General features: G+C 46.7%; 1 protein-coding gene across 1 annotated transcript; it reads left to right on the forward strand.

Moving 5' to 3' along the window:
* Positions 1-2961: 2961 nt before the first annotated feature.
* mb (myoglobin) lies at positions 2962-17345 on the forward strand. The gene is made up of 3 exons (XM_078237642.1): positions 2962-3306; positions 15242-15461; positions 16301-17345. Exons 1-3 carry the CDS (start codon positions 3224-3226, stop codon positions 16445-16447), a joined length of 450 nt encoding a protein of 149 aa, XP_078093768.1. The 5' UTR covers positions 2962-3223; the 3' UTR covers positions 16448-17345.
* Positions 17346-18180: the final 835 nt, after the last annotated feature.

The raw sequence follows: 18180 nt of genomic DNA on the forward strand, positions 1-18180 counted from the left end.
GAACCTTTTGCCGAGTCCATCCGGAAGGATCTGCACATAAGAGGAGTGACGATCCCAGACAGCAGAGGCACGCAGGTCAGAGCCTCCCTGTACATGGACAAAGTCGCCGTCTTCTGCTCGGATACAATGTCAGTGCGCAGGCTCTTGAATGTCTGTGATCAGTTCAAACTGCCTCAGGAGCCAACGTAAATCGTGGCAAGAGCGAGGTCATGTTCTTCGGGAACTGGGCCGACTGATCCTTTGTCCCCTTCACCATCGGGTCAGACTGACTGTATGTGCTGGGGATATGGTTCAGAGGGTCTGGGGTGTGTGCCAAAAACTGGAAGGAGTGAGGCCTGAAGATGAGGCAGAAGCTGAGCATGTGGGAGCAACACTCCCTTTCCATTGTGGGTAAGGGGACTGGCCACCAGGTGTGAGGCACTTACTGTTGCTTTACCTGATATAGCTTGGGCCCATACTCCATTCCTGTGCCGCAGTGCTCATCTGAGTCATCTACTACTTTATCTAGAGATTGAAGGTGGCATGTGCCCACATGATGATTTTAAAATCTCTTGTCAGCGAGGGATAAAACAACATGCCCAACATTGCCCTCATCCTGATGGCCACCTTTGTGTGCGTGCATCAAGCTTGTGTAGATCCTCGGTATGCTAACACCAAGGTTCTACGGTGTTGCGAAGGATAGGTCTGGCCACGCTGCGGTGGAATGCTCCATTCAGTAGGTCTCTGACCAAACGTTGTCCTCAAGGAGACTGCTGTCCACCTCCTTGTGCAATGTGCCTTTGCAAAGAAGGTTCTGGAGTGAGATGCAGTGGTATTTGTTGAGGTTCATCCCGAGCAGCTCGGTGACACAGGACTCTGTGCTCTACGGGCTGTTTCCGGGAACGCACACCGAGACAAATATCAACTGCTGCTGGAGGGTCATCAACTCGGTGAAGGACGCACTTTGGTCCGTGCAAAATTTGCTGATCTTCCAGTGCAAAGATCTGTCCTCGACTGAGTGTTGCAGACTGGCACATTCCAAAGCCCAGGAATACTGATTTGATTTGATTTGATTTATTATTGTCACATGTATTAACATACAATGAAAAGTATTGTTTCTTGTGCGCCATACAGACAAAATATACTGTTCATAGAGAAGGAAACGAGAGAGTGCAGAGTGTAATGTTACAGTCATAGGTAGGGTGTAGAGAGAGATCAACTTAATGCAAGGTAAGTCCATTCAAAAGCCTGACAGCAGCAGGGAAGAAGGTGTTCTTGAATCGGTTGGTACGTAACCTCAGACTTTTGTATCTTTTTCCTGATAGAAGAAGGTGGAAGAGAGAATGTCCGGGGTGTGTGGAGTCTTTAATTATGCTGGCTGCTTTGTCGAGGCAGCGGGAAATATGGACGAGTCAATGGATGGGAGGCTGGTTTGTGTGATGGACTGGGCTTCGTTCACGACCCTTTGTAGTTTCTTGTGGTCTTTTGGGCAGAGCAGGAGCCATACCAAGCTGTGATACAACCAGAAAGAATGCTTTCTATGGTGCATCTGTAAAGGTTGGTGAGTGTCGTAGCGGACATGCCAAATTTCCTTAGTCTTCTGAGAAAGTAGAGGCGTTGGTGCTGAGAGGCGCACTCAGGCTTGGGGCAGCCGCCCCAGAGAATGGGAAAGGTCGTTGTGTAAGGCCTTTCAATCACAGTGAACCGAGGGGCATAAAACTGTAAAATCCCTCGGGCTGTATATTTAACATTAAATGTAAATATAGATTGTAAATAAACACTTATCGTTAGGGGAATGAGACAGTTCAGAGTGTCATGTACTGCTTGGAAATAAACTGTGGTTTCTGTAATGTTAAATTTGAATGATCATGTAATGTACTTTTACAAATTGTATGTATAAAGTATATTCTCCCCAAAAATTACAAATAAAATATATTTTGAGGGAAAGAATGTCAACAGCACGGAATCGAGGAAAGCTTTAAAAATTGTTCAATAAAGCTGAGTTTTAAAGCTGCTATTAAGAACATTGTGCACAAGTGAGAGCGTGTGTGTGTGTGTCAGTAAGTGTGTGTGTGTGAATGAGTTCATGTGTGTGTGTTAGTGTGTGTTAGTGTATGTGAAAGTGTGTGTGTGTTAGTTTGTGTGAGAGTGTGTGTGTGTTAGTGTGTGTGTGTCAGTATGTGTGTGTGTATTAGTGTGTGTGTGTGTTAGTGTGTGTGTGTGTGTTAGTGTGTGTGTGTTAGTGTGTGTGGGTGTGTCAGTATGTGAGTGTGTTAGTGTGTGTGTGTCAGTATGTGTGTGTGTATTAGTGTGTGTGTGTGTTAGTGTGTGTGTGTGTTAGTGTGTGTGTGTTTGTGTGTGTGGGTGTGTCAGTATGTGAGTGTGTTAGTGTGTGTGTGTCAGTATGTCTGTGTGTGTTAGTGTGTGTGTGTGTTAGTGTGTGGGTGTGTCAGTATGTGAGTGTGTTAGTGTGTGTGTGTCAGTATGTCTGTGTGTGTTAGCGTGTGTGTGTGTTAGTGTGTGTGTGTTAGTGTGTGTGGGTGTGTCAGTATGTGAGTGTGTTAGTCTGTGTGAGTGTGTGTATGTGTGAGTGTGAATGTGAGTTTGTGTGTGTGAGAGTGTGTTAGTGTGTGTGTGTTAGTTTGTGTGTGAGTGTGTGTGCTAGTGTGTGTGTGTGTGTTAGTGTGTGTTAATGTGTGTGAGTGTTAGTGTGTGGTTTGTGTGTGTGTTAATGTGTGTGTTAGTGTGTGTGTTAATGTGTGTGTTAGTGTGTGTGTGTTAGCGTGTGCATGTGTGAGTTTGTGCGTGCAAGTGGCCACATATTAAACTCTGGGTCCTGAGATCTGACACTTTCACTGCACTCCTGCTCAGAACGCTTTGTGAGCTGAATTCCAGTGGGAATAAAATGTGGAAGAGAATGTTACAATTATTGGCACTTAGTGAGATAAAGCTCAGCTTCTGAAAATTGAAAGGGAGTGGGTGACTGGCTGGGGAGTGAGGGTTTGGCAGCTTCCTCGCTGTCCTGATGCTCACTAGAGTTACTCACTGATAAGAAGCTGCCAACCCCATTCTACCTGTCGAGAAATGCAGCTCAAAATAGGCTGTATTGGACTGCTTTGGATTGGCTGATTAGTGAGAGGAGGGAAGAAAAGCTTCAACAAGGTATAAAAGGCCCTGTTTTGGAGCTGGAGGCAGAAGCTCTCTGACGTTACTTTCGAAGAACTAAATCCTTTCCGGCTAGAGAATGGTCGACTGGGAAAAAGTCAACAGTGTCTGGAGTGCAGTGGAGTCGAACTTAACTGCAATTGGCCAGAATATTCTACTCCGGTGAGTCACTTCTCTCAATATCTTCGCATTTTGTGCCCTGTCATTTCTTTTTAGCGACTCTCTCAGTGTCAGCTGTGACACAGTTTGGTCACCTTCTCACCTCCCAAATACAAATTGGACTTTTCAAATCGTTGTCCAGAGGATCTGTTGCTTATAGAGTGTTTTGAGATGTCATAAAAGGAGCTACATAAATACAATTATCTTTTTGTTTCCAAAGGTCCTAACTTTAACCAAAGTTCAGCTTTTGTTATTGGAAAGTAAATATTCTAACTAACTGTGTGGAGTGTTATTTTCCACAGATGCTTCGATATGTTCTCCCCCTCTGCTTCCAGATGGATGTTCCCCAACGGCCCTGTCCCCGAGCACCCCCTCCACAAGGACCCCCTCCACAACCTCCCACTCCCCAAGGACCCCCTCTGCAACCTCTCCCCCCCACAAGGACCCCCCACCCCAACCTCCCCCTCCCCAAGCACCCCCTCCACAACCTCCCCCTCCCGCGCACCCCCTCCACAACCTCCCTAAGGACCCCCACCCCAACCTTCCCCTCCCACACACCCCCCACCCCAAGGACCCCCTCCCCGAGGACCCTCACCCTAACCCTAACCTCCTCCTCCTGTTCATCCCCTCCACAACCTCCCCCTCCCCAAGGATCCCCTCCCCAAGGACCCCCACCCCAACTTCCCCCTCCCCGAGGACCCCACCCCACCCCACCCTCCCCTTCCTGCGCATCCCCTCCCCGAGCACCCACTCCGCAACCAACTCCTCCCTGAGTACCGCCTCCCTGAGCACCAATTCTCCAAACAATTTCTCCCCAACCAGCCCCTACTCAATCCCCCCCTCCAGCCCACCCCCCACTTCCCAACGACCCTCTCCCCAACAACCCCTCCGGGAGAGTACCCTCGTCCTGACCAAGCATCCCCGCTCCCTCACCACCTCAGCTCCAACTATCCTCTCCCTACTATCGCCGCCCTTCTCACCCACTCAATGCCCAACGTGGTGACTCTCTTCTGTGGAGTTATTGTAATGAGCATTGTGAAATGTAGGCTGCACAGTGTTTACAGGGAAACTGGCTACTGGGAATCAGCGAGGGGAAGATTAGTGCATGCATCGTGTGTACAATGATGACCGAGAGGTGTGTGTGCAGCGAGTGTACAATGATAACCGATAGAGGGGTGTGTGTGCAACGTGCGTACAATGATGACGGATATCGAGGGGTGTGTGTTCAGTGAGTGTACAATGATGACCGATAAAGGTGTGTGTATGCAGCGAGTGTACAACGATGCCGATATCGAGGGGTGTGTGTGTATCGAGTGTACAATGATAACTGATAGAGGGGTGTGTGTGCAGCAAGTGTACAATGATGCCGATATCGAGGGGTGTGTGTGCAGCAAGTGTACAATGATGCCAATATCGAGGGGGGTGTGTGCAACGTGTGCACAATGATGCTGATATCGAGGGGTATGTGTGCAACGTGTACAATGATGCCGATATCAAGCGGTATGTGTGTATCGAGTGTACAATGATGCCGATATCGAGGGGTGTGTGTGTATCGAGTGTACAATGATGACCGATATCGAGGGGTGTGTGTGTATCGAGTGTACAATGATGACCGATAGAGGGGTGTGTATGCAGCGAGTGTACAACGATGCCGATATCGAGGGGTGTGTGTGTATCGAGTGTACAATGATGACCGATATCGAGGGGCGTGTGCGCAGCAAGTGTACAATAATAACCAATATCGAGGGATGTGTGTGCGTCATATATACAATGATGACCGATATCGAGTGGTGTATGTGCAGCGAGTGTACAATGATGCTGATATCGCGTGTGTGCGCAGTGAGTGTACAATGATGACCGATATCGAGTGGTGTATGTGCAGCGAGTGTACAATGATGCTGATATCGGGTGTGTGCGCAGTGAGTGTACAATGATGACCGATATCGAGGGGCATGTGTGCAGTGAGTGTACAATGATGCCGATATCGGGTGTGTGTGCAGCGAGTGTACAATGATGCCGATATTGGGTGTGTGTGCAGCGAGTGTACAATGATGACCGATATCGAGGGGCGTGTGTGCAGTGAGTGTACAATGATGCCGATATTGGGTGTGTGTGCAGCGAGTGTACAATGATGACCGATATCGAGGGGCGTGTGTGCAGCGAGTGTACAATGATAACTGATATCGGGGGGGTGTTTGTGCATCGTGTGAAATGGGAATTGTTGTCTTCGGACCAGTTAGGACTGTTGTGAAATGGTGTGTGTGTTCAGTGGGGACTAGCGCTGTGTCAACAGGCAGCCATACATATGCTCATCTCAAAGGGAATGTTGTCTGTGTGCGACCTGTGTTTCCTGCAGACAAAGTTCTGATTGCCGACTTCTGCACACACCCACGTAACTTGTTGGTGGAGATTGCATACTGTGAAGTTTCTGTTGACCAGTATCTCACCGGGCACCCGCTCTCTGGCCACAGTGAGTGTTGTCTGTTGTTGCAGCTGTGCGTACACAGCAGTGACTGCTGTGAACGTCTGTTGTGCAATGCAAGCCCCTAGAGCTGTGTACGCGTGGTGTACAGTGATGAATGTCTATTGTGAAACAGTGTGTGTATACTGGGGACCGACTGTTAAGCATCTGTTTGTTGAGCACAGTGGTGTCAGTTGTGAAGTATTGTTTAGATGGCACTGTGCTGACTGAATTTTGTGACATGATTGTGTTCAGTTGGGAATATCTGTTGTGAAGGGGTTTGTGTGCAGTGAGTAGACTGGTGACTGGTGTTGAACAGTTGGTACAATGGAACCTGTCGGTTGTCTGGTGACCACCCATTCCCTGACCACTTGCTCACGAACTGCACGCACACTGATTCCACAGCCACTGACCATCCACTCCCAGACCACCTGCTCACTGACCACAGTCCTGACTGTGTTGTGACAGGCTGAACATACAGTTGTGACCGTTGTGAAGTGATTGAGTGAACAGGTTGCACACTGGAGCTGTCTATTATGAACTAGTGTGTAAATAGCAGTGACTGTAGTGAACTTGGGTCTTCACAGTGTGTACAGAGGTGATTGGTGTTAAGTGGTGTGTGTATACTGACCACTGTCCCGTGAAATATCTGCGTAGGTTAGTATTGTGTGTTGTGATGCAGTGTCACTGCAGCGGCTACTGTGTTGAAGTTGTGTGTATCAAATGGCCTGGGAGTCGTCGGTTAGCTCAGTTGACTGGATGGCTGGTTCGTGATGAGGGTTCAATTCCCGTACCGGCGGAGATTCACGAAGGTCCCGTCTTCTCAACCTTGCCCCTCAGATTTAATCACCACCAGTCAGCTCTCCCATGCAAAGGGGAGAGCTGCCTATGATCATCTGGGACTTTACCTTTTATCAAATGAATGACTGTACAGGGGTATATTTGTAGCTGTGAAGCTGTGACTGTACAATGGGGGACTGTCTGTTAGCAAATCTCTCTCTTGCACACTGCCCCTGTCTCTCCCTCTCACACACAGTTAGTTAGTTAGTCCCCGCTCCAACACATTGCTAGTGAGTTTCTGTCTCACATACCAAACTGACGTGAGTTACTCTGGCTATCATCACTCTTTAACAGACAGCTTCCTGAGTTCAGGGTTTGATGCGAGGGCAGCGAATATTCCCAAGAGAAGGTTAAAGGATGACCTAATGAAGTGAAACATTGAGAACATTTTCCACTGCTGAGGGTGTCAGCACAGGGATGCTGGCTGTGATTGTTTGGACAGGATATTCCTGCAAGATTTCCTCAGTGTCCCAGGCTCAACCATCTTCAGCTGCTTCGTCAATGACCTTTCTACCATCAGAAGGTCAGAGTGAGGATGCTTGCACAATGTTTATTTCCATATGTAATCCCTCTGATAATGAAGCAACCATTCAATGCAGCAAGACCCAGAAAACATCCAGGCTTCGGCACGTCAGCAGTAAATAACATTCGTGCCACACAAATGTCAGGTAGCGAGAACCTCCAACAAGAGTGGATGTACTTCCTTGACATTCAATAGATTTGCAATTGCTGAATCCCCATCATCAACATCCTGGGGGGTAGCATTCACTCACTCCACTGGCATTTGGGTCAAAATCCTGAAACTCCCTAGCAGCCTTGTGGGTGTACCTACACCGCAAGGACTATAGTGGCTGAGCACCACCTTCTGAAAGGCAACTTCAGGGATGGGCAATAAATGCTGACCTAACCCGTGACACATCGCATTTTTTAAAAAATGAATTAAAAAATTAAATTAAAGAAATCAAGTTTCCGCTTGTTAGGGAGATCAAAAGCAGTCGCCATAACTAATAAATCCATTATGGAATTTGATGGGAAAACGAGCTGCAGTCCAGAAGCCAGTGTTGAGTGCAGTGAGGTACTGAGGAGGGTATCAAAGTCACAGGAGTGCACCAGCAGACAGGAAGGTGGGTTGAAGTGCATCTACTTCAATGTAAGGAGCATCCGGAATAAGGTAGGTGAACTTGGAGCGTGGATTGGTACTTGGGACTACGATGTTGTGGCCATTACGGAGACATGGCTAGAACAGGGACAGGAATGGTTGTTGGAAGTTCCGGGGTATAGATGTTTCAGTAAGAGTAGGGAAGGTGGTAAAAGAGGTGGAGGAGTAGCATTGTTAATCAAGGATAGTTTAATGGCTGCTGAAAGGCACTTCGAGGGGGATCTGCCTACTGAGGTAATATGGGCTGAAGTTAGAAATAGGACAGGAGCGGTCACGTTGTTGGGGGTTTTCTATAGGCCCCCAAATAGTAATAGAGATGTGGAGGAAGAAATTGCTAAGCAGATTATGGATAGATGTGAAGGTCACAGGGTAGTTGTCACGGGTGACTTTAACTTTCCAAATATTGATTGGAACCTTTATAGGTTGAATAGTTCGGATGGGGCAGTTTTTGTACAGTGTGTGCAGGAGGGTTTCCTGACACAATATGTGGATAGGCCGACAAGAGGTGGAGCCACATTGGACTTGGTACTGGGAAATGAACCGGGCCAAGTGTTAGATTTGGTTGTGGGAGAGCACTTTGGAGATAGTGACCACAATTTTGTGTCTTTCATTATTGCAATGGAGAGGGATAGGGCCATACGGCAGGGCAAGGTTTATAATTGGGGGAGGGGTAATTATGATGCGATTAGGCAAGTATTAGGGAGCATAAGATGGGAACAGAAACTGTCAGGGAAAGGCACAAATGAAAAGTGGAGCTTGTTCAAGGAACAAATACTGCGTGTCCTTGATCGGCATGTCCCTGTCAGGCAGGGAGGAAATGGCCGAGTGAGGGAACCATGGTTCACAAAAGAGGTTGAATGTCTTGTCAAGAGGAAAAAGGAAGCGTATGTAAGGATGAGAAAACAAGGTTCAGTTGGGTTGCTTGAGGGTTACAAGGTAGCAAAGCATGAGCTTAAAAAAAGGGCTTAGGAGAGCCAGGAGGGGGCATGAGAAGTCCTTGGCAGGTTGGATCAAGGAAAACCCCAAGACTTTTTACCCTTATGTGAGAAATAAAAGAATGACCAGGGTGAGGTTAGGGTCGGTCAAGGATAGTAGTGGGAACTTGTGCATGGAGTCAGAAGAGATAGGAGAGGCGATGAATGAATACTTTTCTTCAGTGTTCACCAAGGAGAGGGACCATGTTTTTAAGGATGAGAGCGGGATACAGGCTGATAGGCTGGAGGAGGTCGATGTTCTGAGGGAAGGTGTATTCGCAATTTTGAAAAACCTGAGGGTCGATAAGTCCCCTGGGCCAGATGGGATATATCCTAGGAGTCTTTGGGGGCAAGGGATGAGATTGCAGAGCCTTTGGCTTTGATCTTTGGGTCCTCACTGTCCACGGGGATAGTGCCAGAGGACTGGAGAGTGGCGAATGTTGTTCCTCTGTTCAAGAAAGGGAATAGAAATGACCCTGGTAATTATAGGCCAGTTAGTCTTACTTCGGTGGTTGGTAAGTTAATGGAAAAGGTCCTGAGGGATAGGATTTATGACCATTTGGAAAGATGCAGCTTAATCCGTGATAGTCAGCACGGATTCGTGAAGGGTAAGTCTTGCCTCACAAATTTGATTGAATTCTTTGAGGAGGTAACTAAGTGTGTAGATGAAGGTAGAGCAGTTGGATTTTAGTAAGGCGTTTGATAAGGTTCCCTATGGTCCGCTCATGAAGAAAGTAAGGTGGTGTGGGATAGAGGGAAATTTGGCCGATTGGATAAATAACTGGCTATCTCATAGAAGTCATGATGTGGAGATGCCGGCGTTGGACTGGGGTAAACACAGTAAGACGTTTAACAACACCAGGTTAAAGTCCAACAGGTTTATTTGGTAGCAAAAGCCACACAAGCTTTCGGAGCTGCAAGCCCCTTCTTCAGGTGAGTGGGAATTCTGTTCACAAACAGAGCATATAAAGACACAAACTCAATTTACATGAATAATGGTTGGAATGCGAATACTTACAACTAATCAAGTCTTTAAGAAACAAAACAACGTGAGTGGAGAGAGCATCAAGACAGGCTAAAAAGATGTGTATTGTCTCCAGACAAGACAGCCAGTGAAACTCTGCAGGTCCACGCAACTGTGGGGGTTACAAATAGTGGGACATGAACCCAATATCCCGGTTGAGGCCGTCCTCGTGTGTGCGGAACTTGGCTATCAGTTTCTGCTCAGCGACTCTGCGCCGTCGTTGTCACGAAGGCCGCCTTGGAGAACGCTTACCCGAATATCAGAGGCCGAATGCCCGTGACCGCTGAAGTGCTCCCCAACAGGAAGAGAACAGTCTTGCCTGGTGATTGTCGAGCGGTGTTCATTCATCCGTTGTCGCAGCGTCTGCATAGTTTCCCCAATGTACCATGCCTCGGGACATCCTTTCTTGCAGCGTATCAGGTAGACAACGTTGGCCGAGTTGCAAGAGTATGTACCGTGTACCTGGTGGATGGTGTTCTCACGTGAGATGATGGCATCTGTGTCGATGATCCGGCACGTCTTGCAGAGGTTGCTGTGGCAGGGTTGTGTGGTGTCATGGTCACTGTTCTCCTGAAGGCTGGGTAGTTTGCTGCGGACAATGGTCTGTTTGAGGCTGTGCGGTTGTTTGAAGGCAAGAAGTGGGGGTGTGGGGATGGCCTTGGCGAGATGTTCGTCTTCATCAATGACATGTTGAAGGCTCCACTTCTCCAGCTTCCACCCTAAACACGTTAAAGGAGCCATCCCCTATGGACAAGCCCTCCGTATACACAGGATCTGCTCGGATGAGGAGGATCGCAACAGACACCTCCAGACGCTGAAAGATGCCCTCATAAGAACAGGATATGGCGCTCGACTCATTGATCAACAGTTCCAACGCGCCACAGCGAAAAACCGCACCGACCTCCTCAGAAGACAAACACGGGACACAGTGGACAGAGTACCTTTCGTTGTCCAGTACTTCCCCGGAGCGGAGAAGCTACGGCATCTCCTCCGGAGCCTTCAACATGTCATTGATGAAGACGAACATCTCGCCAAGGCCATCCCCACACCCCCACTTCTTGCCTTCAAACAACCGCACAACCTCAAACAGACCATTGTCCGCAGCAAACTACCCAGCCTTCAGGAGAACAGTGACCATGACACCACACAACCCTGCCACAGCAACCTCTGCAAGACGTGCCGGATCATCGACACAGATGCCATCATCTCACGTGAGAACACCATCCACCAGGTACACGGTACATACTCTTGCAACTCGGCCAACGTTGTCTACCTGATACGCTGCAAGAAAGGATGTCCCGAGGCATGGTACATTGGGGAAACTATGCAGACGCTGCGACAACGGATGAATGAACACCGCTCGACAATCACCAGGCAAGACTGTTCTCTTCCTGTTGGGGAGCACTTCAGTGGTCACGGGCATTCGGCCTCTGATATTCGGGTAAGCGTTCTCCAAGGCGGCCTTCGCGACACACGACGGCGCAGAGTCGCTGAGCAGAAACTGATAGCCAAGTTCCGCACACACGAGGACGGCCTCAACCGGGATATTGGGTTCATGTCACACTATTTGTAACCCCCCCAGAGTTTCACTGGCTGTCTTGTCTGGAGACAATACACATCTTTTTAGCCTGTCTTGATGCTCTCTCCACTCACGTTGTTTTGTTTCTTAAAGACTTGATTAGTTGTAAGTATTCGCATTCCAACCATTATTCATGTAAATTGAGTTTGTGTCTTTATAAGCTCTGTTTGTGAACAGAATTCCCACTCACCTGAAGAAGGGGCTTGCAGCTCTGAAAGCTTGTGTGGCTTTTGCTACCAAATAAACCTGTTGGACTTTAACCTGGTGTTGTTAAACGTCTTACTATCTCATAGAAGACAGAGGGTGGTGTTGAATGGAAAATTTTCAGACTGGAGACCAGTTACCAGCGGTGTACCACAGGGATCAGTGCTGGGTCCTCTGCTGTTTGTGATTTTTATCAATGACTTGGAGGAGGGGGCTGAAGGGTGGGTCAGTAAATTTGCTGATGACACCAAGATTGGTGGAGTAGTGGATGAGGTGGAGGGCTGTTGTAGGCTGCAAAGAGACATTGATAGGATGCAGAGCTGGGCCGAAAAATGGCAGATGGAGTTTAACACTGATAAGTGCGAGGTGATTCATTTTGGTAGGGCAAATTTGAATGTGGATTACAGGGTCAACGGCAGGGTTCTGAGGAATATGGAGGAACAGAGATCTTGGGGTTCATATCCACAGATCTCTGAAGGTTGCCACTCAAGTGGATAGAGCCGTGAAGGAGGCCTGTAGTGTGTTAGCTTTTATTAACAGGGGGTTGGAGTTTAAGAGCCGTGGGGTTATGCTGCAACTGTACAGGACCTTGGTGAGACCACATTTGGAATATTGTGTACAGTTCTGGCCACCTCATTATAAGAAGGATATGGAAGCATTAGAGTGCAGAGGAGATTTACCGGGATGCTGCCTGATTTGGAGTGTAGGTCTTATGAGGAAAGGTTGAGGGAGCTGAGGCTTTTCTCTTTGGAGCGGAGGAGGATGAAGGGCGACTTAATAGAGGTTTATAAGATGATGAGGGGGATACTTAGAGTGGACGTTCAGAGACCATTCCCTTGGGTGAATGTAGCTGTTACTAGGGGGTATAACTATAAGGTTCATGGTGGGAGATATAGGAGGGATGTCCGAGGTCGGTTCTTTACTCAGAGTGGTTGGGGTGTGGAATGGACTGCCTGCTTTGATAGTGGAGTCGGACACTTTAGGAACTTTCAAGCGATTATTGGATAGGCACATGGAGCACACCAGAATGATAGGGAGTGGTATAGCTTGATCTTGGTTTCGGACAAAGCTCGGCACAGCATCAAGGGCCAAAAGGCCTGTACTGTGCTGTACTGTTCTATGTTCCATCTTTAATTTAAATGAAACCACTTCATCCTTCCTTATCATCGTGTGGGGGTGGCTGAGGTGAATGGCACAGATAGATTTGAGGAGAAGTCAGATACACATGAAGGTGAAAAGAATAGGGTTATGCTGACGGGGGCGAGATAAAGATGGGTAGGGGACACTCGTGTGGAGCATAAGCACCAGTATATACCAGTCGGGCTGAGTGGCCAGTTTCTGTTATAATGGTTCAGGTCAGAAACTCCAAAGTGTTTTATGGAATCCACCTGAATCATAAGTTTTGCATCTTGAATTTGGATAGGATAAGCATGATATGCTTCACTTCAGGTATGATTCAAATGACCCACTAGGGAGCATTGTCAAACAAAGTTTATTTAAGAATATAGTTAACATGTATAGTAAGAAAATTAGCAAGAACAATTACAAACAAGAAACCAAAACGACTACTATAATGTATAACCCTTAACAAATATATCTAATGTGTTCCAATCAAAACCAAAACCTTCCATAGACAAAGCCCTTTAAACAAGTTCAACACAGCAAAGACTAATGCTCACGTGACACTGAAAATTGAGTCCATTGGTTGAAGTCTGCAGTTCTCTGGATTCACTCAGATCAGTTTGAAGTCGAAACAGTTTCTCAGAACTCCAGGGAGAAACTCTCTGGTTAAGCCACCAACCGCAGAATCATTATTCCAGGAAGGCAAAACCATGCTTTCAGATAACCAGCAGAATTTCCAAAATAAACAGGGAGAGAGAAAACAGTTCTTTTCAGCTGGCTGTCCCGTCTAAAAATGAAACTGTAGCTCAGAACTGAAAATGAAAGAACTTCTGTCACCTGACCTGCCAACCAGTTTTTTTTCTAACAATGCAGAGTTATAAGAAATCCCAAAGTAAAACCAGACAACTCCTATCCAAGCCACTTAAGGAGCAATAAAAATACATCTGGTAGCCAACCCGGCAGCACTGAGATCAGCTAGGGTTGTGCACTAAGAAGCTGTGAGCATTGCAGAGATCATGATTTTTTTAAAAACTTTCTTAACAGTATACTGATGTCACATTGTGTCTACACTTGGTGAGTTTCTGTCACTAGCACGAGCAGTTATTGAAGAGGTATGGTAAATTGGTGTCAGAGTGATATGGACAGAAAGCTGAGGTGATGGCACTCGTTTCCTGGGAGAGGGGATGATGTCAGGGTGTGTGAGAGAGAGAGAGACACGCAATGTCCATAATATCTACCACATTCCACCTCATCGAATCTTTCCAAGGTGATATAGTATGTCAAGCAAGCTAAAAATGAAATTCGTGCCTTGAGTCCATAATCCAGGCTGACACTCAAGTAAAAGTATTCAAAGAAAATGAAAAAGCACTATTTGTTTGAATGTTCCTATAATTCAGGGAGAAGCTAGGGTAATCCTGGAGGGTTGGTAACACTTATCCAGGCCAACATTGGAGAAGTGGCGGAGTCGTGGTTTGTTGCTGGACTTGCAATCCAGGGATCCAGGGTAATGCTCTGGGGACCTGGGTTCAAATAAAAATACGGAATTAAAAGTCTAATGGTGATCATGAAACTTTGTCCATCAGGTTCACTACTGTCCCTTAGCGAAGGACATCTGCCATCCTTACCTGGGCTTGCCTACATGTGACTCCAGATCCACAGCAATGTGGTTATCTCGTAACTGCCTTCTGAAATGGCCTTATAAACCACTCACTTCAAAGGACAATTAGGGATGGCCAATAAATGCTGACCCAACCAGTGACACTCATATCTCATAAATGAATAAAAATTAATTTATCCCTCAACCAATTTCGCTAAGAGCAGATGATGTGTGATTATTATCACGTTGCTATTAATGGGATCATGCTTATTTTTAAACAAGATACTCTCAGTCTGGCTCCTGATGAGAGTTTGAATATCAGAGCTGGTATTATTTTTGACCAATAAAATTGGCTGTACTGGGGGATAGTAATTTCCTGAGGTGGGGAGAGGGCAGAAGCAGTTAGAATGATGGCAATGACCCCAAGGGGCCATCAGGGGAGGTGGTGGCATATAGTGTTGTCACTAGATTAGTAATCCAGAGACCCAGGTGAATAATCTGGGGAACCGGGTTCAAATCTCGTAATGGCAGATGGTGAGATTGAATTCAATAAAAATCTGGAATTACAAGTCTACTGATGACCATGAAACCATTGTCAATTGTCATTAAAAACCCATCTGGTTCCCTAATGTGCTTTAGGGAAGGAAATCTGCCATCCTTACCCAGGGCTGGCCTGCATGCGACTCCAGACCATCAGCAATGTGGTTGACTTTTAAATGCCCACTTAGTTCAAGGACAATTAGGGGTGAGCATGAAATGCTGGCCCAGCCAGCGACGCCCACATCCTCTGAATGAATTTCAAAAAAGGTCACATCTCTCTCCCTTTACCCCAAGCTTTTTGTCATCAATATGTCAAGCCCTCTTCACCCCATCTTCAAATTCCACAAGATCCTCCCCAATTCCTGTGCCTTGTTATCAGCAAGTATGAAAATGCCACATTAACCTGTCTTTCTTCCCCACCCTCCCACCCCTTCCCAGATTATTCGAGCAATACCCAGAGAGCCAAAATCACTTTCCGAAGTTTAAGAACAAAAGCCTAGGTGAGTTGAAGGACACCGCAGATATCAAAGCACAAGCTGACACCGTTCTAAACGCTCTGGGCAACATCGTGAAAAAGAAGGGCAGTCACAGTGAGCCAGTGAAGGCACTTGCAGCCACTCATATTACCACGCATAAAATCCCACCACATTACTTCACGGTAAGCATAACACAACCATACCGGAAATGTCTCAAATTGTTACATAATTGATTTTGTTTGATATTTTATGTTGTCGTGTTGAGACATAAAAAGGTTAACAACACAGAAGGCTGCCATTCGAACCCACTGGCGGCATTCCCCCCGTGTGTTCGAGGGTGGAGGAGGTGGCTCACCTTTGGCAGGTGGTGGCAGCCTTCCAGTCACGCTGCTGATAACACCGTTTTCCATCCTTCTCACTCTCTGCCACCGGGGAGCCAGGCCAGGAAATGCCACCCATTGTGTCCACATCAGTGAAAAAGAGCTAATGGGCCTAATTCCACATTTCAGCTCTTGTCCTAGCAGCTCAAGAGTGGCACGGCGGCACAGTGGTTGGCACTGCTGCCTCATGGCACCAGGGACCCGGGTTCGTTTCCCGGCTTGGGTCAATCTCTGTGCGGAGTCTGTACATTCTCCCTGTGTCTGCGTGGGTTTCCTCGGGGTGTTCCGGTTTCCTCCCATAGTCCAAAAGACTTGCTGGTTAGGTGCATTGGCCGTGCTAAATTCTCCCTCTGTGTACCTGAATAGGCACCGGAGTGTGGCGACTAGGGGATTTTCACAGGAGCTTCATTGCAGTGTTAATGTAAGCTTTGTGACACTAATAAATAAACTTAAAACTTTACTAGTTTAGTGACAATACCACTATGCCATCACCTCCCCATATGACAAAGTGCTCCCACCCCTACCTCACACACAACTTTGGATTCTGCTGTATAAGGAACCAGTGCCAAGCCGATCAAGGCAAGACCTGTTGATCTTACTTTGAACATATCCATTTATTGACCCTTTGTATTTTTTCCTAGAAAATCACCACTATCGCTGTAGATGTTTTGTCTGAGATGTACCCTAGCGAGATGAATGCACAGGTGCAAGCTGCATTTTCAGGTGCTTTTAAAATCATCTGCTCTGACATTGAGAAGGAGTACAAGGCGGCTAACTTCCAAGGTTAAAGAGGGTAGAGATGCCACTCCTCAGTCAAGCTCACAGCTAACTGCACAGAAATGATAATGAATGGCTTGTCTAGAACCGCTTGGTGAAGGTGGCTACTCAGCTTTTAATATTTACTTGGTGAATGCATTCACAATGTAATGAATGTACGCAAAATGCAATTAGATAATTAAAATGTTTGACCTTGCTTCTATCTGAATCAATCCCCACCCATTCATCCATTGTGAAAATCCCCTTAGCCAGGTTTCCCAGCCCAAGGTGGAATATATTGCACCACTGAATTTCAAAGCATTCAAAGTCTGCGATTCCACGTGTAGAATAGAGGCTAGTGATTTAACAGGGGTTGGGACAAGCAAACTAGCAATGGCCGAAGCAACAGCTCTGCTGACCAGCTTCCCATTTTGCACCCTCTGTAAACTTGAGCAAACAGCTTCGCTCACTCCAAGCCCCAGAATGAGGAGCAAGTCACGCCCCGTACAATAGCCAGCAGTTAGTGCATTGTTTGTCTCCTCACTCTTTACAGCTATTCCACCCCAAGTAAAAGTGCTCCAAGCAGCAAATTTCAATGGATGGACAGTAGTGATTGCAAGTGGCTGCTATGTAATGCAATATGCTGGTCAAATAAAAAATGGAAACCAACAACTGCACATTGTATAGAAATATCCCCCTGGTGATAAAGGGTCTTAAGGCAACTTGGATTGTTTTTACATATATTCCTTTATGTACTTTGTCTTGTATAGAGTTGCACAGAGCGAAATGGCCAACTGACCTCAGTGTCCATGACTGCAGGGAATTGGACATTTGAGGAATGGACAGATCCATTTGAATAGGAAGGATCTCATGCATAAAATGTACTGATTAAGTTGTACATGAAAAATTCTAATAAAGCTTGCACTCGGCTGCACTGTGTGATGCAGGTTATTTAAAGCGAAACGCTCCTCACAATGTTTCACTTTTGTTGCATTCAAATAAACGCTACATTGGCTTCAATCATCTTTAGTTTGATTGGCAACACATGAAATATTGTTGCCCACCAACATGAGTAATACTGGTCAATTCAGTTGTACCTCTGCGTAGAACAACTCGCCCCCCCCCCCCCCCCAAGGAAACAGAGCATTGAACTCAGCACATTTTACTACTGGGGAAGGTAGGACAGTGGCTGCAGTCTAGAGGCCGAACAATAATTTGAAGATGGACGTTCGAATCCCAGCGTGGCAGTTTGTGAATTAGAATTGAGGGTCCATTAAATAAATCTGGAATAAAAAGTTACTCTGGCCTCATAATAATGTGACTCTTAATCATGACCTGATTGGCGACTTAATTGTATCTGCAACAATTAGGTATAATAACAGGGGATGGGCCAAACAGCAACCAACCTAGGAAACTGACGTGTCAAAGGTACACCTAGCCCAGTCAACCCTTCAAAATCCTCCTCACTTAAGATCTGGGACTTGTGCTAAGACTTGAAGAACTGTCCCAAAGACCAGGCAAGGAACATTCTGATATAGCCATACTTGGAATCATACTTGGAAGCCAACATCCCAGAATCCTCCATCATCGCCCTTGGGTATATCCAGAGGAAATTGCTTAGGGGTGTAGAGTTGGGAAGGAGTGGATCCTCACAATAGACTTTGGATCCCAATAATATCCACATGATATTAACCCCCATCTTCTGACACAGGTCAAATATGGGCAAGGAAACTGCTTACAGATGAACAACTACTGCCCTCCCTCA

This window comes from Mustelus asterias, chromosome 21, assembly GCF_964213995.1.
Source record: "Mustelus asterias chromosome 21, sMusAst1.hap1.1, whole genome shotgun sequence".
Taxonomy (NCBI): Eukaryota; Metazoa; Chordata; class Chondrichthyes; order Carcharhiniformes; family Triakidae; genus Mustelus; species Mustelus asterias.

Coding starts and splice junctions, on each gene's coding strand:
- mb (XM_078237642.1), top strand. CDS start 3,224: ATGGTCGACTGGGAAAAAGTCAACAGTGTCTGGAGTGCAGTGGAGTCG. Junction 3,307..15,241: donor GGCCAGAATATTCTACTCCG/GTGAGTCACTTC, acceptor ACCCCTTCCCAG/ATTATTCGAGCAATACCCAG. Junction 15,462..16,300: donor TCCCACCACATTACTTCACG/GTAAGCATAACA, acceptor ATTTTTTCCTAG/AAAATCACCACTATCGCTGT.